A 14,898-nucleotide genomic window follows, 5' to 3' on the forward strand; every position below is an offset into this window, starting at 1 on the left:
AGTTCAAGGAAAGAAGAAATCTCTTCTAGTTAGAGCAGCCAGAGAAAACTTTAAAAATACAAAGAAGGATTATTATATTATTGTATATGGGGATAACTTGGATTTGAGCTTTGTCTTGAGTAGGTCGATTGGCAGAGAAATGCAAAAAGTAATGATAATATATGTGATTTTCTCACAGTTAATAAAGCACTTTTATATTTGTATTCATTTATTTCAAAACCCACTATGAGATGGACAGGGAAGGCAAGACTATCTTTATCTTATAGATATGGAAACTGAGGCTCTGTAAATTAGGGTCACTTAAGCTAAGTGAGAGATTGAAATGGGACTAAAAGTCCAGGTTTCCTGACTTACGGTTTAATGCTTTTGCCCTCATATCATCAGCTAGGCAGATTGAAAAAGGCAGAAGCACAGAGGTGGCAGAATGCACAGTATTTGGAATAGAGCCCTTTTTATGCTCAATGCCTGGCACACAGAAGTTGCTTGATAAATGGCTATCAATTAATTAATTAACTTAAGCCCCATCTTGAGGTAAGTGTGTACTAAGCAATATTGTCAGCTGCGGTCTCAGGCAGGCTGGATATTCAGCTGGGGCACTCCAGTGTGGCTGGCATCAGTTGTTTATGGCTGGCATTGGTTTTGGTTGGCTGGTGCCCGTACTGTACAGGTAAGTCATTTCAATATTACCCCTGGTGCTAGGTAAGTATCTTACTTATGGGGTGGAGTCTTCTCACTTAGATTGAGAAAAATTAGGCTATGGAGGTGTATTACTTTGCTAGGGCTACCATAACAGAATACCATGGACTGGGTGGCTTGACTTTGTTTTCGCACGGTTCTGGTGGCTTGAAGTCCTAGATCAAGGTGCTGGCAGGCCTATCTTTTGGCTTGCAGATGGCCGCCTTCTCCACTGTGTCCTCACATGGCCTTTTCTCTGTGCATACACATCCCTGGTGTCTCTTCCACTTCTTACAAGGACCGCAGTCGTATTGGATTAGGGTCCCTTATGCCCTCATTTAACCTTAATTATCTCTTTAAAGGCCCTATCTCCAAATACAGTCATGTTTGGGTTAGGAGGTTAGGGTTTCATCACATGAATTTTGAGGGAACGGTCCATAACAGTCCATAATAGGAGGATGTCAAGAAAGACACTGCAAGGACTTGGAAGCATTTTTTCTTCAGGTTCCGACCAGGTGGTAACTATCTGCGAGGATGGGTAGAGAATGGGGTGGGAAACATCTGCTTGGCTTCTGTGGCCCACAGTGTCCCAATTTGATTTCTCTTTTCCACATGCTCTGTTTCTTCTTTCCCCTCTCCTGAAGTGGTGGTTTACCACCTGTGTGAAAACGGCACAGTCCCTTACTCCATTTCCAGGGGAGAGAATGTTTTTGGTAACACAAGGAGTGAGTTAACCAAGCTGAGGAGTAGTATGGGGGTTGGATGGGTAGAGCATGGTAGGGTCTAGTTTAAGGGATTAATTTCTGTTTGTTACACTAAGCCTTTGCTCCTTTGGGGTCTGTGCATGTCCTTTGCCCTTTTCTTTGGGTTATAATCGGCTTCCCTATCTTGGAGCTAAGGTCTTTGGAATTGAGGGTGTTAGGTTAGTTTTTTTTTAATTTCTACTCTGTTCCTGCCTCTGAGTGAGGCACAGACAGGGATATGGGGATCTCACTCTTAGAGAAGAGAAATTAAAGTGATCCCTTTAATTGGTGGTGGTGGGGGGCACTAAACTAAAATAATATTTTAATTTCAGGAATTGGAGAAAATGGGAGGTCAAAGAATCTGGGTGGTGGTGGGGTAGATGTTTAAAGAGGAGAACATTTATCCTGTGGTCTAGAGAGAATGAGAAATTTCAGTCAAGAGAGCAGGAATAAAATAGGTTTCTTGCCTAAAGAATCCTGAGAAGCTGAGCCTGCTTCTTTAAGTGTTGACATTGGGAGTCATTATCCGGAGACATCTCCGCACTCCATAAGGCAATGCTCAGTTCTTTAGAACCTGTCACGTCTGTTCTTCAGGTTCCTTGACCTTGAGTGTGGAAGATGGGTGTGTTACTGAGTATGTGCCTGGACATGGGAGTCCCTCAGAGGATAGCAGAAGGAGTGATAAGAAGATAGAAGAAAGGGTACTAAGGCAGTAATGAGCTATAATCACTCCAAGATTGATGATTGTTTGATTCCTGACTACAAGAACTCTAAAAGTATAAAATAAAACATAGTTCCAGCTTCTTTTATGTGGATACAGGGTAGCAGTGACTAGAAAAGGTAACAGCAGTGCTGTGGAAAAGAACTTTCTGTGATGATAGAAATGTTTCTATGCTATGCAATATGGTAGCCACCAGCCACATGTGACTATTCAAAAATTGAAATGTGGTTAGTATAACTGAGGAACTGAATTTTTATTTTTATGTCATCGTAATTAATTGTATTAAGTTTAAATAGTCACGTGTGCCTAGTGGCTACTGTTTTGAACACTGCAGAATTAGAGTCTGTGTTGATGGACTGGGTGTACTTCCAGTTTTTCTTCTGATCCAATTCATAGTTAGGTGGGCCAGGAGAAATCAAAAAGAAAAAGACACAATAAGGAATAATAATAGCCAACATTTACTGTGTGCTTACTGTAATTCCAGGCACTTATCTAAACATTTAACAGGCATTTTATGTAACCCTTGCTACAGCAGTAAGTACTATTATTGTCACCATTTTACAGGTGAGAAAACTGAGGCATAGTGAGAATTTTACTTACCTGGGATCACTCAGCTGTTAAGTAAGGGGTAGAGATGGAATTGATACACAGGTAGTTTGACTAGGGTCCACTCATTTCCACTGCATAAATTCAGGAATGCGGTGACATGGAATGAGTAGGGCCATAGTTTCCAAACTCTGTGCTAAGGTGCAAATTCACAGGGGTACAATGGAATATTTAAAATTTTGAAGGGGAACACATCAATACTCGACATCCCTTGTGTAGCATGCAAACTACTAGCTCAAGGTAATTCACAGTTTGAACATTACGTTGTGTTACATTCCTTTTGATGGCAAAATATCTTTGCAAAGCTGGGTTTTAGGAGGTCCCTTGGACCTTGGATAAAAAAGTAAGTACTGTGTGAAAATCAGCACGAAACAGGAAATGAGGGTAGCAGTGTTGGATTCCAAGGTTTGAGAAGTTGTGCAGTGTCCCACAGGTGCATACATCCCATTAGTAACTATTTGTGGCTATTTAAGAAAAAAATTAAAAAATACTTTTTCTTTCAATTTGTATGTATTATTTTTTTTCAGATGGTTACTAAGTTAGGAACCAACTACCCCAAAAGCAAAACTGTTAGGTCGTTTTTTAGAACTAGGGGTGCTGTGAAAAAATTGCTGAGATGCTAAGCACATTATAAACTGAGAAATTGGGAACCTCTGGACTAGGATGTTGAAAACAGATCAAAATAATCATAAAGGAATAGAGTATGGGCACTTGCCTTGAAATGACCTAAAGAGATATGATAGACATTTAAGACATTTCATATATTTGACTACTAAGTGTGTGCTGTATACCAGTGTTCACAGGGCAGCAGATACACATGCAGCACCTGAATCCATGCCTTCAGAGGTCAAAAACCTGTGAAGAAAGCAGTAAGAGCTGTAAACAAACCAACTTTAGGGGTAGGACTTGACCCAGGGTAGGGTTGGCTGCAACCTGGAGCCTGGGCCCTCTTGTTGGATAGACCACAAGATAAAGATGTGGTTGCAGGAGGCATGCTGATTCTTGTAGGGTAGATCCTCTCTGGGCCATTGATGAATCCAAGATTAAAGAGATAGGAGGTCCAAGTGACTATGCAATGATTATGGTTGCTGAACTTGAATTCAGAATAAAGTATGTCACATAGTTCTGAAGGTTATGTCACCCTGGCCAAGGTGCAGTCTGGTAAACTGCCTTTGCCTGTCACATAATTTCCTTGGTGAACAGAATGTTTATATATACATACTGCAGATTCTTCCCCACGTGACACCAGAGAAACACTTCCGAAGGTTAAACATTGTCCCTCAATTTTCCTTTTGTAAATATATTGTAGATCATCTCCTTTTGGTTTACATACGCTTACTTTAGGCAGATTCCATTAAAATTAATCGTTTGCATTATTTTAGATATAATCACGTTCTAATCTTGTCTTTTGTGTAAACTAGATTGGATTTGGTTATTTTAAAAAAACCTTTCAACAATCAAATATGGTTAGATATTTCCTTGGGCTGATTTTTTACTTATGAGAGACCTTATCCATCATTTAAAATCGTGCTTTCAATGTTTCAATTGTTCATAGTCTCATTACTAAGATCACTATGATTTACTTTTAGATCACCCTGTTCTTACTTTTGCTAGAATTACTGCATGAATAAGGATAGTAATAATAATAATAATAATAATCATAAACCAATAACAATAATGATGACAGAATAAACTGTTCAGGGAGCAGGCCCTGTGGCCAAGTGGTTAAGTTCACGGGCTCCACTGCAGCGGCCCAGGGTTTCACTGGTTTGGATCCTGGGCGCCGACATGGCGCCCCTCTTCAGGCCATGTTGAGGCAGTGTCCCACATGCCACAACTAGAAGAACCCACAACTAAAATATACAACTATGTACCAGGGGGCTTTGGGGAGAACAAGGAAAAATAAAATCTTAAAAAAGGAGAAAAGAATAAACTGTTCATTTGGCACTGGGCTCAGTTGTTTATGTATATTATTTTTTCTTTACATATATTGTCATTACTCCTCTGTCCCTAGCACTAGAACATTGGAGGTACATAGTTGATGCTCAATAAATATTTCTTCCATGACTGAGATAGAAACAGGGTTGGGAAAGAGTGACCTGGGCCATGGTGGTGAGTGAAATGGCAAGCAGCAAAGATGAGGTTTCAGGAGAGTGGAGACAGGTAGAGGATTCCAACAGCCAAGCAAGGGCCAGTGAGTAGTGATTTTATGGGAGGCTGGTTAAACTTGCAAATGTGGAGAGGAAACAGCTGAATTCTTACAAAGACGTTATATTGTGTAGTTCTGTTTCAGGAATTTCCATACTGGGAGGAGTCCTCCGGTTTTCCCAATTGCTTTGGTCCAGTATTGCGTAAATCACGGGATTGTCTGGCTTTTTCCACGTCATCCCCACTCTATCCCCATCCTTTCTCTGTCGGTGTCCAGGATCCAGGAATTCTTGCCTGTAGAACTTTTCTCTTCACCCCATCTGGACCTGGATTTAGATCCCCCCGATGTGTTCCCCCAAATCCTGTAACCTCCAGGTCAGCAGCGTTGCTTGCTCCGTCGACCCAGTTTCCTTTCTTCAGGAAGCAGCTCAGACACAGTTACACTTATATTCTGGTGTTCCACGATCTAAGGTTTAAAAATTTAAACTTTAAAATCTCTCACGGTTCGCTGTAGACACCCAGGAATGGGGCTGTAGACAGATGGTTCGGGGGTCTCCTTGCCGGAAACCCCGGCCCTGAGGACTGGAATGGAGGCAGGGATGAAACGCTTGATGCCCCTCCGGGAGTCGGGTGGGGCTCGAGAAAGGATCCAGCCCCGGGGAGAACTCGGATTAGGTTTGCAGCCAAGCCTGGGGCGATTGAATCAGAGTGTGTCACCTTGGAGATAGGACTGGCCCGCGTGCTCGGCTGCCATTGGCTGGGGACTTCCGGGCTGGGGATAAGCCAGCGCCGAGGAGACAGCGCGCTAAGTGTGCGGCCCTGACCGGAGGGAGGCGGCAGCTCAGCTCAGCGGAGCAGATCGCGGCGGCGAAGGGCGGGCTTGTTCAGAGAACGTCAGCGGCCCCATGGCGACCCAGTGAGGCGGGCACCAGGCCGGGGGAACCCTGGCGACCCCTGGAGGGGGGTGGGGGGGTGGGTAAATGGCTGTCACTGAGACCTGGAAACCCGGCTTTGGGCCCTGAGGGAGCCCGGAGAGGGAGCGGGCGCCCTGGAGCTGCAGAGAGCCCTGGCAAGGAGCCCGGGGTCAGGGCCAAAGCGCTGAGCAGTGGGGCGGCCGGCGCGGGCAGGGACGCGCGCGGGAATGGAGTCAGGGTGGCGCCAGTGGAGCAGGAAGGGGACAGGTTAGTAGAGTGTAGTGTACTCCGAAAAGAAGCCAGTGTGTTTGTGTGTATGTGTGCGTGTGCACGTTGGGGGTGTAAGTCTAGAGAGGGGCATAACCCCCTCCCCCCAATACAGGGCAAAAGTCTTCCCACTGCACGTGCTCTTCACAGATTCCCATTCTAGAGTCCAGGTAAAGCAACAAGGTAGTTTTGGGGCCCATATCTAGAGTTCCTCCTTCAGAGGAGAGATTGCTCAGGTCCCTCGCCAACACCTCCCTTCCCTCCAAATTGGAGGTCCAGGGGCCGGCTCCGTGGCCAAGTGGTTAGGTTCGCGCGCTCCACTGCGTTGGCCCAGGGTTCGGATCCTGGGCGCGGACATGGCACTGCTCGTCAGGCCACGTTGAGGCGGCGTCCCACATCCCACAACTAGAAGGACCTGCAACTAAGATATACAACTGTGTACAGGAGGGGTTTGGGGAGATAAAACAGAAAAAAAAATTGGAGGTCCAATTGAGTTGGGGACAGTGTCTCCAAGGAGAGAAGAAAATCCTTATTCCATGAATCAGGCAACATACCCTGCACACTGGCCCTCACTCCCACCTTTGAAAACCTCTTTCTCTGCTTTGGTCCTGGAAATGCCAATTCAAGTCTCCAGCGTTAGGGATCACAATGGCTGTTGGATGCTCAGGGCTCCAGGTCGTGCTCAGGGCACTGATGGCCAATGAGGAAGTCCTATGGCTGTGGCTAGAAATGCTAGGTGACTATGGCTTCACACTTCCTTCATTTCCTTTGCACCTCTTGAAGATGCTGTTTGGTTCACTTTTTACCATTTCATTGCTTCTCTTCTCCAGCCTCCTGTGGCCCCAGCTCTAGGGCCCCTGCCCTGTGCCTTACTCAGCTACTTCTCTGAGGGAAGCTGGGGTATTGTAGAGTCATCTGGTTTCAAAGGCTCTGCTTTTGAAGAAAAGAATTTCCTCTGGAGGCTTGGTTAGCTGTGTTCATGGCTGTGAGAGAATTGGACTGGAATTGTGAGGAAAATTCTAGTTTGATTCTTGGGATGTATAGATTCTGGGCAGGTGTTGTCCTTAAGTCTCTGAAGGGCAAAGAATGTTGGTGAAGAGAAGAGAAGATGGGGAAGGCAGGGAGGAGAACAGAGACATGGGGGAAAGTGGCAGAAAGGTTCAAGTGCTGGGGACCTGAACCATGATTTATGGAGTCAAAGATCTTTGGAGCTTGTTAGCAAGTTTTTAATTCATTTTCAAACTGACTCTGTAAGATAGACAGGGCTGATTATATTCCCCTTGGTTTATATCTGAGGAAAGTATTTGAAGCATAAGTTATTTGCCTAAAAAGGCAAAATTGGGACTATAGTCCAAGTCGAGTTGCTTCCCTCTAGACCAGAAATTCCTAAACCTGGTGTTTTTTTTTTTTTTGTTAGCCCTGAGCTAACATCTGCCAATTCTCCTTGTTTGGCTGAGGAAGACTGGCCCTGAGCTAACATCTGTGCCCATCTTCCTCTACTTTATACGTGGGACGCCTACCACAGTATGGCTTGATGAGCGGTGCCATGTCCGCACCCAGGATCTGAACCAGTGAACCCCGGGATGCCGAAGCAGAATGTGCGCACTTGACCGCTGCGCCACCAGACCAGCCCCTAAACCTGGTTTTTTAATCAGAATTACCTGAGGCACTTTTGTAAATACTGATTCTGGGGTCTCTCCCCAGAATTGTGAATCTGGAGGGGTGGGCCCTACAATTTTTTTCTTTTTTTTTTGAGGAAGATTAGCCCTGAGCTAACATGCATGCTCCTCTTCCTCTACTTTATGTGGGATGCCTGCCACAGCGTGACTTGACAAGCAGTGCGTAGGTCTGCACCTGAGATCCAAATTGGTGAACCCCGGGCCGCTGGAGCAGAACATGTGAACTTAACCACTGCACCACTGGGCTGGCCCCCAGAATCTATTTTTAACAAAGCTGCTGTGAAAAGTTGTGCAGTCGGTTCTACTCCAGCGCTGACAACCATTTTGTGAACGGGATCTGCTTTTTCGTGGGGTAGCTTGTCTAGTCCAGGCTTGAATTACCCCTGGCAACTCCACTAGGAGTGTTTCTATCACTGCCTTTGTCAATCAAAAACCTGAGCCCTTAAGTATTTGTCTGAGGGGAGAGCTGGAGGGTGAGGGTCCAGAAGGAAATTGGATTCATCCCTTGCCCTCTGGGTAGTTAGTCTTAATTACATTTTGAGTGTCCCGAGTGGGTACTAAGGAGGGGTGCATTGGGTTTGTCACTGCCCTAGGGAAGGTCTTAGTTCCTTTTTGAGTGTACTTCTGGGCCTGCCTCCTGAGGCCCAGCACTTTTACCCTCCTTGATTTGATTATTTCACTGTACTTGTCTGTAGACTTGATGGTCCCTTCTTCTAAATCTTTGTCCTAAGGAGAGATATTAAACCGGCCAGTGGTGGCAGAACTGGGGTTGGGGCTGCTGGTGGAGACAGAGAGGAGGGCGTTTCATATCAGACCTTTAGTGAGTCTGATTCAGAAAGAGGAGTGTGTGGGTGGGTGGGTGGGTGAGCTCAGTGCAGCCTCTCCTGAGAGAGAGGAGCCTCCCCTCTGGGGCACCTCTTTGACCAGCTTCTCTGTCCCCTGCCACCTCGGTACACCTGCCAGCCTTTCTACACCTATGCTCATTAGTCTGTGACGCTCTTGGGCTGGAAGTGAAACTCACCTTGATTTTCCCTTTCTCCTAGGTTCACATATGAAGATTATCAGACCACCGCACAGTGGCTTCTGTCCCACACCAAGCACCGCCCTCAAGTGGCGGTGATCTGCGGTTCTGGGTTAGGAGGTCTGGCTAATCACTTAACTCAGGCCCAGAGCTTTGACTACAGTGAGATACCAAACTTTCCCCTAAGTACAGGTACTGGCCAGGGGAGGGAGGGATGGCACTGGGGGATGTTGATGGGATTCTGATGGAAGGGCAATGCTTCCGTGCCTGGAGCTGGTTATCCTCTATAGCATTTGACTGGAGACAACTGTTGTGATGGAGGAGAAAAGACCACAGGAATCAGAATGACTTTAGAGGGAAATTTCCCCAGTAGGAATTTCAGAATAGACAGGGCGTGTGTGTGTCATGGTACTATATGATGACCTGTTTCATATGCTTGAATGATTCAGAGTTCCTTAATGCTCTTCAACACCTCCCTCAACTGCTCCCCCATATACCATGGTCACCACAGACTCACACACACACCTCTTTCTCATTTCTTTCAGTCTGCAGCATTAATGGAAAAAGCAGTGCCTGTAACTGCCCGGGACAGGATCAGGCCATCCCTGCCCTATGTCCTCCTGCCATTCCCGATCTCCTAGCTCTAACTCCAGTCCCAGGATAAGTTAGACACTGGTGCACAGCAGCAAATGGGCAGAATGCTTTGTTCTTGCAGACAGATGCACAGATAATACGTGAACACACAGGATCTGCTTCACACTGACCCTTTGGAGGGGAGAGGAAAGGGGCAGATGTACCCTGTGCACAGTGGAGCTCCGAGGGATCTGAGGAGAGCGTATCCAGCGTCCCAATAGCAGCCAGAAAGCTCTAAGACTAGGGCTTAGAAAAGGACCAGGTGAAATAGGACAAAGATAGTTTATTTGGTTTACTGATTCATTTCTCAGATCACTAACTTCTCTTGGTTTGTTTATAAATTTTTCTGCTTTCTACCTTCCTCTTTTCCCTAGAGAGTTGTGACTTTGCACAGATCTTTTTCAAATCCCTGGAGCAATACTGGTAGACTAGACGGGGTGGTGGGAATGGGGTTGGAGAAGGAAATATTAAAAAGAGAGAGGGAGAGCAAAGTTTTCTAAGGGAGATAGTAGTGACATTGGCTCCACTCCTATCCCCAGCGAGAAGGGCATTGCACTTAGTGAGAAGCGGATTAATTTTTAAATTTTATCAACCGATTTTTTTGTACTCCACTTGAGTTTTGCAATCTCTGTCACCTTTGCTCTAATACTGGTCATTTTTTTTATAAACTCCTATATCTCTGTGTGTCTGTCAACTCTTCCTCTTGGTTTTGGTGCCTCTCCCAGAACATCCATTCCCTAAGTGATAGGTTGGCTGTGTGCCTTAGAGGAGAACTGCCAGATGAGGGAAATGGTAATTATGGTTATAATATCTGGGTGGGAGTTACCTTTGCACTCCTATCCCCTGCTTGCGCCATCCTGGGCATCTGCTCCCACAGGACTGTTTTGTGGGTCTAATGGAGGAGACTTGTATGGATCCAAACTCTGCCCATTTCCCCTTGTTCAGTAGCCTCTTTAGAAAGCTAGAATTTGCCTTGAGTTTTCTTTCAGGAGTAAGGAGGCCTACAGTTAGGGTAATAAATAAGAATTTTGAGAATTTTGAAAATTTTGGAAAAAGAGTTACTGCATTCACTGTATTCCTTATTACCCATTTATTCTAATTTTTAATCCTAGTTTCTTGCAGTATGGCTTTCTCACTCTTTTGAACTTTCTTTAGAAAGCCTTTCCTTCCTTTGATGCATGTCAATGTTGCACATCCTTACCTCCATAGCTCTAATCATAGGATGGACTTATATACTTATTTGTAAATTTATGATTAATTTTTGTCTCCCTTACTTGACTTAAACTTTCTGAAAGCAGAGATGATAACATCTTCTTTTGCTTCCTTATGACCTCATGTTGAGCACAATGAGTTGCCTCATAGTAGGTGTTCATGGATATGTGTTGTATGAAAGCATCATCCCATTCGTTTCCCTTTCTTGTTTGTATACAGTGCCAGGTCATGCTGGTCGACTGGTGTTTGGGTTCCTGAACGGCAAAGCCTGTGTGATGATGCAGGGCAGGTTCCACATGAATGAAGGCTACCCGCTCTGGAAGGTGAATCAGGGGCATAAGCCTAGATGAATCTGGAAGAAGGGAGAGAGCCATCTCTGCTATTCTATTACCTAGCTACCTGGTCTAGGTAATTTTTGGTCCCCTCCTTTCTCTTTCATGATGTATATCATGCATGTCTGCATGGATGGGTTGGTGAAATTTTAAAGAACAATTTATCATCTTTTATCTTTTGCTTCTAAGGTGACCTTCCCAGTGAGGGTTTTCCGTCTTCTGGGTGTGGACACCCTTGTGGTCACCAATGCAGCTGGAGGGCTCAACCCCAAGTTTGAGGTTGGAGATATCATGCTGATCCGCGATCACATCAACCTGCCTGGTTTCTCTGGTCAAAACCCTCTCATAGGTCCCAATGATGAAAGGTATGGGTCTTGTTCCTTTATTTATAGATGGATAGATTGTAAGGACTGGCCTGGGGGTTAGGAGAAATCTCATTGTATTCCATTAATCTGAGATAATCCAACCTGTGCCCCAGGTTTGGAGTTCGTTTCCCTGCCATGTCTGATGCCTACGACCGGGATATGAGGCAGAAGGCTCACATTGCCTGGAAACAAATGGGGGAGAAGAGAGAGCTACAGGAAGGCACCTATGTGATGCTGGCAGGCCCCAACTTTGAGACTGTGGCCGAGTGTCGTCTGCTGCAGAAGCTGGGGGCGGATGCTGTTGGTGAGAAGGGGCATGTGGCTCTAGGCTTGAAGAGGGAGGGATCTGGTAGAATAAGGATGGCAAGAATTAGGAGATTGTAGAGCTGATGGTAGATTGAGAGAGGATCTGACTTAAAGGAAGATTGAATGAAATTGACTCCTGGAAAGATACTAAGGTAGTGAGGTTTGGTGTGTTGTCCCATCAAACCTCCCCACCCAGTATCGAGGGCTTTAACAAGTGTAATGCTATGTCCTATCCATGATTTGATAACTGTTTCTAAGGATTATTCTAACAAATATCATTATAGCTACCCTCTGTACCTTGACTGGAAGATGGAACAGCATCATTAAAAGTGATTTCAAAATTGTCACAGACAGGGTCTGACCCCATAACCTAGTGGTTAAGTTCTATGCATTTGGCTTCAGTGGTTCAGGTTCGGTTCCCAGGGATGCCCGTACCCCACTGGTTGGCAGCCATGCTGTGGTGGTGACCCACGTACAAAATAGGGAAAGATTCGCATGGATGTTCATTCAAGGCAAATCTTCCTCAGGAAAAAAAAATTGTCACAGACAGATACAGAAATAAAATTGCAATGGTAATATTTATAAGAAAAGTGTAAGGCCCTCTGAGGCCCCACTCCTTTAAACAATACAGAACAAGCTAAGGTCAAGTCTAATTTAGCTGTTTCTTTGGATGTTTTTTGAGATGTTAAATTGTCAGTGAGGTGATGAATAGCTGTTAGGCCAAGGGGTGAGGAAAAGAGTCACTTGAGGATCCTGAGAGTTGGTGTCCCTCTTTCTCCCCATCAGGCATGAGCACAGTTCCAGAAGTTATAGTTGCAAGGCACTGTGGACTTCGAGTCTTTGGCTTCTCCCTCATCACTAACAAGGTCGTTACGGATTATGAAAGCCTGGAGAAGGCCAATCACGAGGAAGTCCTAGAGGCCGGGAGACAGGCGGCACAGAAACTGGAAAAGTTTGTCTCCATCCTTATGGCTGGCATTCCACAGCCTGGCTGTGCCAATTAACTGGGCCTGGAGTGGTCTGGCCTCTCCCTTATGGGATCCAAGTAGCTGCTACCTGCTTTGACACTTGCTGGGTTATGTGCCTCTGCCCTTAGGTAGTAACAGTCAAGAAAGGAAGATCCCCACATCCTTCACATTACTTCTCTCACCAGACCCTTTCCAGACCCTTTTGGTGCCAGGTCCTCTTTTGCTCCACTGTCTTCTCAGAATAGTTCTTCCCTAAGCCCTGCCACGCATCCGTGAATATATCCAGGATGTGGCTTAGGCTGTTGAACTGGGCACCGTCGCTTCTCTAGCTTTTTGAAATGATGATTTCACATTCCTGGGGTCTCAGTTCTGAGTCCCCTAAAGCACTAGATCCCACACAAGGACCAGCCCAATGTCTCTTGTACTTTTATACTGTCATATTTTGAGAATAAAGAGAAAGATGAAATAACTTCTTTATTTTTGTGCAGTTTGTTATAAGGCTGGGGCACAGGCGGAGACTAGTATGAAGGGCTGTGAGACCACGTCTTGTGTGACTGTCTGCTTCTCAGATAAGTAACTAAGAACTGAGATGAGTTGGTACGTGAATGCAGGAAAGAGGAAGGAAAGGCAAGAAATGAGAGATAAAGATGTTGAAAGATGGTGAGGATGGAAGGGCTAGCTTCTGGCACATGAGGCCACTTCCCTCCAACCAGTTTCCTCTCTTGCTTGCCTTCTATTGTTTCACCCCCTGTCTGCCTTCTCCTGAATATCAGACTCAGTTCAGTGATCTTGAAACCAAGGACAAAAGAGTTCAAGTTTCCCTGGATTAGGATGTAACTGTGCCTGTACACCCAAGGTTAACATGGGACACAAACTAACCAAAGTTTCTAAGCTCGCCTTCAGAACAGCAGGAGGCCTGCTGTTAAGACACTAGCTTGCTGCCAGCCCTCTGCCTTAAGCCTCACAGAGGAGCATTGAGAAGCTAAAATGAGCAGTTGTAAGCTTCACACCTCATAGCCTAAAGATCCACCACAGGCAACACATAGAAACCCCCGACTTTGCACAGGCAGCCCATGAAGAAAGACGAAAGACAGTTGCCCCTGCACAGAGGACTCTTAGTACTTCACCTCCCAAGGCCAAATGCTCCCCTCCCCATCTTCTCACAATATGCTTTGGAAAAATGCTTTGAGCTGCACATGGGCAAGCTAATCTCTAACTGGTAGAAGGAATAGCTTGTTAGCAGAAAATTTATGTCCTCTGCCCAAACTGTTCCTTCTGTCCCAGATAAGGAAGGCACTGAGGTCTTTTCTTAGATTCCTCAGGAATGTTGCGTTCAGGAGATCTGCTATGGTGAGGCACCCAACATTCTGTGGTCATCCAATGCCTGACGTTTCTGAGCCTCCTCTCCAATCTCATTTGCTTTATATAAGTCATTTCCAAATCAGTTCCCTTTAAGATGAGTTTTTTTAGGATGATAGTCTGCCGTCTTCTGATTTGCTAGTTTATCTCTTATTAAATTTCTTTCTCTACTGTCGCCTGCTTGACCTTTTATCTTGGGGAGTATAGATTGAGCCCTTGTTCAGTATCAATCTCAACTTCTGTTCATAGTCGCCACTTCCTTGTTAAACCCTTACTGTATTTCCTCTTGATTTCCTTCTCTCCGCTACTCAACCTGTCACCAGCCATGGACTCTCACCCACTTCCCTTGTCTTGCCTAAAGTCTAACCTTTTTTTGTGTTTGACCTAATTCTCTTGTCTTGTTGAAAGGTACAGATGTTCCTTTGATGGCTTTGGGGTCTTGAGCTTATTGGTTTCAGCTTAGTTCCAGGAAGAACCTGTAAGCTATAGCCACCCTGGACCCATCTGCTCTGAAGTGGGCCCAGACCAGTCCAGACCACAACCACAAGAATGAAACCTGTGCGGACAGGCAGATAGTTGTACTGAAATAACCTGCCCTTATTAACAGCCTAAATTCTCCTCCTCTAGTTGGGGCAAAGCAGCCACTTTTAGATGATGTGATGTATATAAAAGTACGATTTAAAACCATACGTGTGCAAACCTATGCCTAGCCCTACGTGTGATGATGAAACTTCCCCTTTGAATATTCATTCTTACCCTAAATAAAGGTACCCACCTCCCCAAGCTAGTGGAGCTGTAGCTTTGTGAAATTATTCCCTATGGTTTTCATTTTCTTTGCTGCAGGCCGCAATAAAATTTCTGCTTTATGTGGCAACTACTTCTGGTGTAGTTTGATTGACTCACCAAGAAGGGGACTCACATTTGCTCCAGTATAAAATTGGCAACCCAC

The 14,898-nt window shown here is 45.3% G+C and overlaps 1 protein-coding gene across 1 annotated transcript; it reads left to right on the forward strand.

Moving 5' to 3' along the window:
- The first annotated feature begins 5,487 nt into the window (after positions 1-5,487).
- LOC103559537 (purine nucleoside phosphorylase) lies at positions 5,488-13,059 on the forward strand. Its single transcript, XM_070584787.1, has 6 exons — positions 5,488-5,809; positions 8,797-8,966; positions 10,839-10,942; positions 11,141-11,316; positions 11,430-11,620; positions 12,409-13,059. Exons 1-6 carry the CDS (start codon positions 5,799-5,801, stop codon positions 12,624-12,626), a joined length of 870 nt encoding a protein of 289 aa, XP_070440888.1. The 5' UTR covers positions 5,488-5,798; the 3' UTR covers positions 12,627-13,059.
- Positions 13,060-14,898: the final 1,839 nt, after the last annotated feature.

This window comes from Equus przewalskii, chromosome 1, assembly GCF_037783145.1.
Source record: "Equus przewalskii isolate Varuska chromosome 1, EquPr2, whole genome shotgun sequence".
In the NCBI taxonomy this organism is placed as follows: Eukaryota; Metazoa; Chordata; class Mammalia; order Perissodactyla; family Equidae; genus Equus; species Equus przewalskii.